At 39.3% G+C, this 11,001-nt stretch overlaps 1 protein-coding gene across 3 annotated transcripts; it reads right to left on the bottom strand.

Moving 5' to 3' along the window:
* Positions 1-250: 250 nt before the first annotated feature.
* On the bottom strand, positions 251-10,290 carry LOC122653532. Of its 3 annotated transcripts, XM_043847390.1 has the most exons (7): positions 10,286-10,290; positions 8,334-8,484; positions 7,774-7,902; positions 5,449-5,547; positions 5,092-5,306; positions 2,087-2,134; positions 687-873 (listed from the first exon to the last, which is right to left on the bottom strand). In XM_043847390.1, the coding sequence occupies exons 2-7, from the start codon at positions 8,425-8,427 to the stop codon at positions 856-858; spliced, it is 603 nt and encodes a 200-aa protein (XP_043703325.1). In that variant the 5' UTR covers positions 8,428-8,484; positions 10,286-10,290; the 3' UTR covers positions 687-855. The 3 variants fall into 3 exon arrangements, with proteins under 3 accessions (XP_043703324.1, XP_043703323.1, XP_043703325.1); XM_043847389.1 differs by lacking the exons at positions 687-873; positions 2,087-2,134 and adding an exon at positions 251-577; XM_043847388.1 differs by lacking the exons at positions 687-873; positions 10,286-10,290 and adding an exon at positions 251-577.
* Between the last annotated feature and the right edge of the window lie 711 nt (positions 10,291-11,001).

Raw genomic sequence — 11,001 nt, 5'->3', positions numbered from 1 at the left:
TCATTTTATAAGTGGCATCCATTGATGCCAAGGTTCGAGTAATCGGAATCGTTGACGAATTAGTCGCCGTAATTCTGATCCAATTTCAATCTGAATCGGCAGGAATTGGGTTGAATTGGCCAAAAAGCTGTAGAAAGACCATTCTGGATTGGCCGGAGTTGATCGGATCCCGATTCCTCGAAACCTGATTTGTATTACCAATACCACATGCAGTTCCAAAATATCTTCAGAAAAAGTAAATCTTTGGAAAAAGAAAAAGTTGTGAGCCTGCCAGAGTTCAATTTCCCTCAAAATAAACATGACACCTGCTGGTTAGCTGCTAATTCTTCAGCACATTTAAGTTCTGTTAATATATGAGCAACTCAAATAAAGAAATAAAAAAACTTACCCAAATATCTCAACTATTATTCAGAGCTTCAGACCCTAAGGCAAAATATTCTCCCCGAGCAGGTGAGGACTGCAAGACCCACCAATTTCCCAGAATCCCGATCAAAGTGATCTTCTGATCTCTCATTTCAACTCTAGCCAAGCAGAGAAGCTTGTAGTCTTCAACATCAACTTTCTTTGCATAAAATGGCTGCAGGATGGAAGGCGTGTTACGGAACTTAGTATGTAAACAGAAGACTTAGCATGAACAATGTAGCAGGAAGCAGAAAAGATTGACTTGAAGTAACTGTTGTCCCACAACCATGACACACAAAGTCGCCATCATTTCTTCAACAAGTTCAAAAGTCTTATCCATGGTAATACACAAGACAAAACTTAGGCTCGATTTGGTGGCCCAACAAGTTGAGTGAAGTGTGAGCAGGGAAAGTGAAATAGGGAAGAAAACAGAAATGAAGGAAAATCTCCATTTCACTTTCCCTCATTATCCTGTCAAGCAAAAAGAGCCTTAGGAACTCCTAACACTATACAAGAAGATATGACAAACATGGTGAAAGCATTCCATGACTTACTGGTCTATGGCTAAGATTATGTATATGAAGCAAGTTCGCCATAAGCTGAATATGGTATAGTGCATTGCCATTGCCACCCTTATGCATCATTCACACATCCCACAGTTTAGCTTAACAATTAGCATACATGTCAAAGCCTCACTGAAGAATCACCTAAGCCCAAGGCGCTTGAGAATGGGCAAGGCATGCACTCACCTAGTTTTTTCTTGGCCCTTGTCTTGGTGGCCAAGGCCTCGCAAGGGTGTAACCTTGGTTGCATTAGCCAAGTTTTGACCTAGACAACTGCTTTTTTTTCTGAAAAACCTGTGTATGGTTGTATGCTTTTATGGTGCACCTTTCTACAACTTATCATACCTTAGGGGTTAAAATTGGAAAAATAGTAATCTAAGGGATCACATTTTGGGGGTGAAATCGAAAGATTTTGTGGTAATAATTGGAAAAAAGAAATAATTCCTTGATCTTTTATTGCTTGTTTTGCTGACTGTTGAATGATCATTGAGTGATTGGTGTATGCTTCATGCTTCCACTTCAGTTTATTTTACCATTATATAGACGATATAAACATAAGTGGGTTAATTAAAAAATATAGCAAGTGCTTAACATAACCTGAAAGACCCTAACCTAAACCCTGTTTTATGCACCTTCAACAATAAGGCCTCGCCTGACTGCCTAGGTGCCTAGGCAGCTAGGAACCAAGTTCCTGGCCAGCACCTTTGGTCTCCTTGGCTCCATGACAAATATGGTCATTAATAACCATTAAATTCCCCATTAAATTTCCCTTAGCTTCACCCCAATAATTATTAATCCTTCTACTGATCCCCCAAAAAGAATGGAACGTAGAGCAATTGTGATCCAATCAGTTTGATTCTTAGCATAGACACTTACTCTCCTGTGAGGCCTATCAGATAGTGAGTGTCCATCCTACCCTCAATGGGTGATGGAATTTTTGCTCAGATCCCGTAGTGGAACATTCTTAGGATGTAGTACATTGCTACCGAGAGGAATTCAGGAGATTATTATTCATTTTTTGGGTAATGAAAAACTAAATAGTGAATGCAAATAGTAAAAGGGGGGGGGTACAAAAGATTTCTAGACACCATTTAGACAGTACAAAGTGAAATACTCCTCACCTTTATTTTGTATAAGTAGGGATTTTGGCGCATTGACTGATGACGCAACTGCAGAATCATAATTAGAGGATGTTAATTGTCAACAATAAGACAAAGAATGATCAATCCACTGCTTCCATTCTTCAATGCACTCAAGGATGAACGCTTTCAAACAAAAAAGGACAAACCCTCCATTTATCCTTTTTCATAAGCCTAGTTTCGTATCATACATGTGGATCAAATAATTCAATATAGGGAGAAAGAACTCCGACAGGCTGCATACGCTACACTAGTGCCTCTGCCTGTGTGTCTCTCTCTCTCCTCATATGAAATGACACATCTACCCCTTATTGTGGGAGGAGAGAGATAGACTCAGGGAGGCACTAGAGTAGTGTACACAGCCTGACAGCATTCTTTATCCCTTCAATATAATATATTTTCACCCAGATCTAGTTGTAACTCACAACTTCCAACCCTTTAATGCATCCAAGGACAAACTCTTCCAACCAAAAGAACAAAAGAAAAAAAAGAGGACAAACCCTTCATTTATCTAAGCTAAGAGTTCTGCATCATGCATGAAGATTATGTAATTCAATACATCTATTCCCCAGATCTTAGCTGAAGAAATTATTTTTTTTGGTAATATAACATTGAGCTTTCATCTCAAATGGGTAATGCTTGTAGTCACAAATTCCGCCCCCCCCTTTGACAAGTAACTATTAAGATATGTACCGCAGGGGTATTATTGTCCTGCGATACTTTAGTTTGTTTATAGCTGACCACGATAGTCTTAGTTTGTGTCTATCGTGGTCCTCTTGCTTTATTTATAATGTCAGCTATTAGAGTCTTGGTAGGATACCTACTAGGAGTGTATGTCAAATAACAAGGAATTAAACTAATAACGAATGACTAAACAACCTCTATAACTAAATATCCACCACGATAGGGACACTCCCCCTATTGTGGTCAGCTATAAACAAACTAAAGTACCGCAGGACAATAATACCCATGCGGTACATATCTTAACAGTGACTAAAAAGCATACCAATGAAGAAAAGGATAAGGGGGATATATACAACATTGAAAGGCCAAGCCTATGCAGAACTTCTTAGACGTATATGATCTGATTTGTCAACTCAACAAAAAAACTCTTTTTGTCTTTGCGTTCTTGAGGTTGGTAATGGCAAAGGACCAAGATAGTCTCCCAAAAATTCTACAAAGACCATTTAACATGGCCGTCCATATCATCCCAAGTTCAGGCATCACTTCTTCCAAATTTGCTATAAGACACCAATAGGAACCAGCTTTCTGGTGATTCTGTGGGAATTTTAACATGGGCACGAAGAGCTGCTAATAAGGTCCACACCTGTCCTACGCATCACTGACTCAATGCAAACATAACGGTCATTGAATGCCACAAGCTCCAAGGGACGTTACTAACTTGAGGCCATGGATCTGAATCTTTGACCCAATTTACCGATCATGCATCCAAAATCGGGATCTGGATTCTGTAATCTCAAAGTTAACTTTCTAACATCCTATTGCTCCTACCCATCTCTTTGATCAAGAAATCCCTCAAATTGTGTGATATGTGGAGTTCTCTCATTTAGAAATGTTGATAGTTGAGGTCACATGAGAAAAAAAATACAATCAACGAGTACATCATTAATGATAAGCATGCATTATAACAGCTTTTGAAACTTTAGTCTGCAAAGAAAAATTCAAGGCAACTAAATTATAGGGTCCTCACAAAATTTCATGCAACAGAGCCAACAGGTGCAAAGGTATTGAACTATTGATCAAGAGGAACCAAGCTCAAGAGATCAGCAGGTGGGGCCTATGGCCTGCAAGCTTAGTCGTGTTCAAGCAAGCCCAACTTGAAGAACGTTGAACAGAACTGGTAGTGCAGCTCATCTGATGATTATTCAGGTTTTCTTATATTTGGTTTCACTTTCTCATTTCCTTGAGAATATATTTGCCACAATTTCAAGAAATTAAAACAGTGATTCAAAACCTCTACTGTAAGCTCTGTAAATATGTGCATAGTTCTCTCTTCCAAATCATAAAACAAACAAATAAGTTTTCTACAAAATCCTGAGTGCTTTAAAGGTGACAATCATCATAAGTGGCGGGCTCCATCCTGGTTCAGGGTTAATCTTTGAAGTTCTTCGCTACAACTCTTAAGTGATTTAACGGTGATGATACTCTTATGGTGATTTTGCAACTCAATCCACCATCCTGGTCCAAGCTTGTAGAGTCTTTAACCAAGAGCAAAAGAAGTAAGATATATATTTTTTTTCTATATTTATTTAAATTTCTCCTTGGGAGCCCCATCCTGGTTCAGGGTTACTCTGTGAAGTTCTTCGCTACAACTCTAAGTGATTTAACGATGTCACAATGATGATACTCATATAGTGATGTTGCGACTCAATCCATCATCCTGGTCCAAGGTTTGCAGAGAAGTAAGATATATTTTCTATCATTATTTTAAGTACTCCTTGTGATCTAAACTTGCACCCTATCTAAACTTTCCTGTACCATTGCTTGGTGAGAGACACATTTCTCTCATTGTTGGGTATAGATATCTGATGATAGACAAATCAAGTCAAAGGCCACCTATGAAGTCATTTCTATATATTGTTGGTGGTAAAAGACAAGTTTTGTATTTGAAGACTGTAACAAAAACTATATAAACCAACAAACGAAAGTAAGGATAATGTTTTCAACAATTAATCAATTTGTGTTAATAGTGAGGGAGAGTAAAAAGATGAGAGGAAAACCATAAACAACCTGAAGTGGTGAGAAAATACATCAGAAAAAATATGAACAGAAAGATGGTCACAGATAGAGTAAATTGATGGAACAGGATTTCGCAAACTACAACTTAGCCAAGCCGAAACAAAAGATTGAGACACTAGCTAGGCTCAGCTTAATAAGTACTCTTATAGAGCTTTCAATTTTATGTTTAACAAATCAGCATTGGGAGGGGGGGGGGGGGGGGAGGAGGAAGGTGCTTTCCAACTGACCTGCTCAACAAACAGGTAAACTGAGAGAGGACTGGGATTCGTGCTCAAGAGAAAAAGAATAACTTTTACTGTTAAAGCAATTGGATGACCCCAACCCGCCAAAACTGTCAGAACAAGGAACGCAGGAAGCCAGAATTTCCTTGCCAATGCCAAAAAGGAGTATGGGTCATCTTCCAAGAGGCCTGGAGCACTGCTCAAATCTGTATTATCCTCTTCTGCCAGAACAACGGTTCATACACAATCAAGATTCACCCAAAAATTTGGGAGGGGGGGGGGGGAGTTCTTCCTGGTGTGGGCCCTAAGATGCATAGAGATGCTTCAATTAGATAACAGAAAATGGAGTCAAATAAAGGGTACCAGCAAATGTGTTCTTTTCACTGTCCATAGCATATGCAACACGTGGCCATAGATAAAATGACCCCTGTACATACATACTCCCCAAGCATACTTTTATTCCTGCAAAGGTTCCAATACTGTAAAAAAATATAAAAATAATATAGAGAGGGGATGCTTCAGAACTAATTACCAGACAATATACGGCATTCATGTAGTAGAATATCAACAAAGTAACTAGCAGCCAGTGCTTACACCTTGAAGATCAACCTGAGCTCCAAGGTGATGATGAAGGAAAAAAGGCCTTTAAGGGCAACCAAAAGGTGAGGTCCCCATGTGGACTTACCTCAGCCCTCGACTCTGGCACCATATCCAGGACTTGTTGCTCCAATACAAATCAAAATACAGCTTTCATCATAGGACTGAAACTTAAGTCTTAATTTTTCTTTTTTACTTCACCACTATTGAATGCATAGTTCAAAAACTTGTCTCGACCAGGACGAGATGACCGAGATCTCGAGATCTTTTCTAGTTAGCGCATTTTTTTTTTGGTTTCCATATGATGTTTCGGTTTACAAATGGCCACAGTTGGCTCCGAAACTTTAAGGGAAGCTTGTTATAAGCTTAATAAACATATTTACATCTTCAAATTGTAAAAAAAAAACACCTAATTTGGTGTTTTGGATTTGCACCCTTGGTTGGCAGTAAACGTCGAACCATAGTTATCAAGGTGTCACCAAGGCGACGCCATGGTGTCCAGGCTCCTTGGACACCTTGGGCGCCATGGGGGTGTCGCCTTGCATTTTGCTCCTCTAAAACGCCATGGTCGCTTTCCTGCCTTGATAACTATGCGTCGAACCCTTAATGTAATATTGCCTATTCTATACATTGTTTGAATGATATGAGACATAATTGGCAAGTAAAACAAGTTAATTATGCAATAAGGGATGAAGACACATAATATTGAACAAGTATTCAAGAAATAGTTAAAGACTTAAGTTTAAACTACAAACTACAAATTACAGTGAAGTGTGAACAATACATATTACATAGACAACCAACCCAAGTACAGTGAACAATACATACGTCATAGATACCCTACTGCCCTAGTCTTTCACGTCCCAACTCCCACCAACACAATACTATGAGTATGTGACTGCCTACTAGTATGAACTATGGCATGCTGGATTGAGTCCACTCCAATCGATCGCTTTGCAGTGATGTGGCAACGCCCAGTAGTGTATCCCAGTAGTATTAAGTGATGATGTGGCCAAAAAATCAAGAACCAAGGTTTTTCCCCCTTCTCTGTTGAGTTTACTTCAAAATTTCGAAGTCCGTATCGAGATTGTGTCTTTTTATAAGGCACTTTGTACCATTTCGGCGAGACAGTACAAAAGTACCGAAATCTCGCCGAAATTTCAGTTGAGTTTGTCAAATTAATGACAGTTTGAGATACCGACTTATAACTCGTCTTGATCAGCTTGAGTTTTTCGAGATCTCGCCGAGATTTAGAACTATGATTGAATGTATTCAGGGTAACACTTTGTTTATTATGCTTAGCAAAATGAGAGCTTTTTAATCCTGTAGAAGCTCCATACCTTTCAGAGGAAAAACGGAAGTGGATGGTCGTTGTTGATAACAATAAACCAGAAGAACATTATCAGAAAGAAGATTTGATGACACCAAAAAGAAAGTTCAAAACTTGTTTGTCTCAGGATGGATGAATAAGACATATCAGTGAGGCTGAAGTTGATCTCAGAATCAAAGATCCAATACCCTATTGATGAGATGAATGAAGCTGATAGCATCCCACCCAATCTAGTGGAATTCAAATTATAGACCAATAGTTGAATAATTAACACAAAATTCTAGCACAATAGGAGCCAAAGACTTAATAGTCCCGACTTCATCCAGCATGCAGGAAGGGGGTGACTACTCAAACTAGAATATTAATACTTCGGGATAGCAAGAATAGTATATTCGCCGGCACCCATTTGATGGACAGAGATGCAGAGCCAATCCCAGTCCATTTGATGCGTATTTAGAAACTTGTAAGGGGAAACAAAAGCACCACAATTGCCTAAATTATGTTTTCTTATATTTCCAGGATTATATTAAAAATACAAAGTAAATGGCCATATTATAACTGACATTCACCTTTTAATAGTAATGGCACAAGTGTATTCGAACATTAATATTTATAACTTCCTTTTGGGGTGCCAATAATTATAACTTAATAGTCGGTTGAAATAAAAAAGACAACCATGCCATTAAAGGTACATAACAGAGATGGCAGAACAGAAAAAATTTCAACCATAATTACAAGGGAAAGTGCAAGCAATAACTTGCCTGAAAAGCAAAGAGTTTGAATACATCGTCTTTGGGAGATCAGTTGATATTGAAATCTTACTGCACGGTCCTGCATGACAGGTTGGAAGCTCTTTACCCACAACTTAAGTTGTCCATACTTCCATTGACCTGCACAAGAAGTAATATTCAGGGGAACAAAGTTGGTCAATCAAAATGCAGATTAATAGGCTTCATTGGTCAATGCTATGCCATGAAGCTAAATATTCACATTACAACAATCCCACGACCCATAAAGTACCCAATCCAAGTCTCCAAGTCTCCAAAGCATAAATTATGGAACCAAACTCGAACACTTTTCTCCACCAAAAAAAAAATAAAAATCGACGAGTGTTTCCACGACAAACAGCAACAACTCATACTAAATCGGATAATCGCAGGAAATTCAAACTATCTGCACAGGACGGTGTTCAAATTATTTTGTCTATAAAAGAGAATCGTGAAATGCGATAAGAAATCCTGAATATGTGATCTCTCGAAACACACACACATGAATCATAGCTGAAGATGAAACGAAAGAGGAGACAACTATCTGTATTTACCTGTATTTCTTGGATAGGAGAACAATGAATTCGAATGAGAAAAACCAACAAGATATGCCCTAAACGGCAACAAGAGCCTCCGTATATGTGTCATCTGAATGTCGTTCGACCATTTCTTAGATTGTATCGAGCTCAGATCGTCAGTGGCGGTCTCTACTTTCAAGTCTGAAAGATTTTTATAACTTAAAATGCTTTAAAATAAAAATTTAAACTTACACAGTACGATACAAACTATTAAGCATTCTATGGTAGACGCTGTCTTCCAACCCTGATTCCCAATCGCGGTTTATATTGTTTCCACATCTATATATGCCACATAAACGTGATTCTTTTGGACTCCGGTTCAGGTCCAAATCGTTATCCTCTCGTGTCAGCTGCCCGGACAGGACCATGTTGTCCCCTCACATGGGGGCACAAAATGACGACCTAACCCCCTGCCCGGGCGAGGTTAAGTCGTCATTTCGTGCCCCCATGTGAGGGGACAACACAGTCTTGTCTGGGCAGTGAACAGGAGAGGAAAAAAATTCTTCAGATCCTCGTACAAAGACACTCCTTGGGACCAAGTATAGGCGACACTTGAATGGTTGTGACTTGTGAGCAAGGTTTTATAACTTGAAATTGATAAGAGAGGATTCCGATGAATCGGATTAGGAATAAAAAAATCTCAGTTATTTTATGGTGAAAATCAAATCAATTCAGGAATCAAGAATCGTCTTATGAATCAATCCGATTCAAGATGAATTATAAAGGAAATGACTAGAAATCAAACAATTTGGATCCGATCAGGCTGATTCAATTTCAATTCAGGAAGTAACGATTAGGAGCAGCGGAAATTAGGATTGGTGTCAATTGATTCCATTCTGAATTAGTCGATTCCCCATTTTTAACACCATGGTTGTGAGGATGAATGTGTCTACGTTTGGTAGCATTTTCAGTTCTTCAATAGTATTTTGGAACATGCTAAACCTTATGAGAGGTTTGTGAATCCTAAGATGATAATTTTGATAGCTCTAATCATGCACGGTTTGATGGCTCGGGATGGAATATCATATAACCGGGGTAGGGGTCTTATCAAAAGGAAATGAGAGACATAGCAAGACGGGAGCGGTGTGTCCAATCTTTTTCCATTTTTTTAATTTTAAGAGTTAACGTCAATTTGTGTCAACCATTCACCCTAAAAGCGACAGGGAATCGCGTCACTGGTGGGCTGAGACATGCCCCAACTGATAAATCTTTCCAAATCACCAAGCAAAGTAGAGCATGGATTTTGGCTTTTAGCTCTGTGAACCTTTCCAGGTATCCCTTTCGTTTCCCGCACTCATCTGCATCTTCTCAAAATGATATTATTTTATACCCAATGCGCACTTCACTAGGTCTAGTGTTCCAGGTTCCAAGATCCAACTGCACGCATCATCCTAGTCCTCGGTGATTCCTTAATAGACCACTAAAAATTAACAATAAAGAGCGGATTCACTGGTTGCGTCACCTAAGGCAACATTAGGTGACCGTGGGTGACTGACGGATTTTCATTCTCTCAAGTTTGGTGCACTGTTGTTAAGAATTGAACATTTGTTGGATTCTTGAGTGTGATGCATTGGGACGAAATTGTATTGCTACATAAGTAGCAGGAATGTTCCTACCACAAGGCTCACAGCCAAAGAAATGGGATCTTAAGGGGTATTTTAGAAAATACTAAAACCTAGCAGGGTATTTATGAACCCAAAGGGGATGTGAATTATTCCATTGCCTTGGCTGCTAGCCTTGTAGCAGGAACATTCCTGCTATGGGTGTAGCAGCAAAAATTTTTTCGATGCATTGGATCTTTATTTCTTCCAGTTTCTTGCCCAGCCTAGTTCCCCAAATCCTCTAACATGGGGGGGTTGGAATGACCACCCTACCCCTGCCTGAACACTCTGCCTGAGTGGGGTCCACCACCCCTCTATTAGACGAACTGGGGACCTGGTCCGGGCAGGGAACGAAAGGAGATAATTTTCCGTGGTGCATTGGGCAATGCGCCACACTTGAGAGGATAAATTTTCATGACCAACCACTGCTTCAAAATCCATAATTGAATAAATTGAATCGAGCAATTTGGATCAGAATCTACTTTGATCGATCTATGTTCCAAATATTTTACTGATTTGGTTTAAAATCAGCATGGATTGATTCGATCATGATTTCGAATTTAAAATCCTTAGTGTACAACTGGTGTGACATACTAACATGTATGTTAGAGCACTGGAGCTCAGATGTGGTAGTTAGGTCATAGATACATGGTAAACCCTTAGGTTTCACTACATACATTAGTTTAAGGGAAAACACAATTTATCAAGTGATAAAATAAAAGGAAAGAAAACGGTATCTGGTCGCATGCGGTGTGTAGCCCCTGCACCTAGACACATGGGTGCACGAAAAGACCGTTGCACGGTCCACACCTCCAGGGATTTCAGCCTTTCCATGGGGTGTGGCGGTCATTTCACATGGCTCGTGCGTCACACGTGACCATGTAGCGTTCTTTATCCCTAAAATAGGTAAAAAGAACATTAATTAACTGGTCACGTGGTTAGCATGGTTGCATGAAAAGACTGTTTAATTTCCAGTGAAATCGAAAATTGCATTCAAACCAATGTCTCTGTGTGCACTTTCATTGGCTACCGCATTGGTAAGG

The sequence above is a fragment of the Telopea speciosissima genome, chromosome 3 (genome assembly GCF_018873765.1).
Source record: "Telopea speciosissima isolate NSW1024214 ecotype Mountain lineage chromosome 3, Tspe_v1, whole genome shotgun sequence".
Classification (NCBI taxonomy): domain Eukaryota; kingdom Viridiplantae; phylum Streptophyta; class Magnoliopsida; order Proteales; family Proteaceae; genus Telopea; species Telopea speciosissima.
The sequence above is the reverse complement of the archived record's forward strand: the minus strand, read 5'-3'. Positions and strand labels throughout refer to the sequence as shown.

Bases quoted from the DNA above. Each gene is read 5' to 3' on its own strand.
- LOC122653532 (XM_043847388.1), bottom strand. From the start codon at position 8,427: ATGACACATATACGGAGGCTCTTGTTGCCGTTTAGGGCATATCTTGTT. The intron at 7,903-8,333 runs GTAAATACAGAT...CTTCTTGTGCAG, and splicing joins CTCCTATCCAAGAAATACAG to GTCAATGGAAGTATGGACAA. The intron at 2,135-5,091 runs GTCAGTTGGAAA...ATGATTCTGCAG, and splicing joins TTTACCTGTTTGTTGAGCAG to TTGCGTCATCAGTCAATGCG.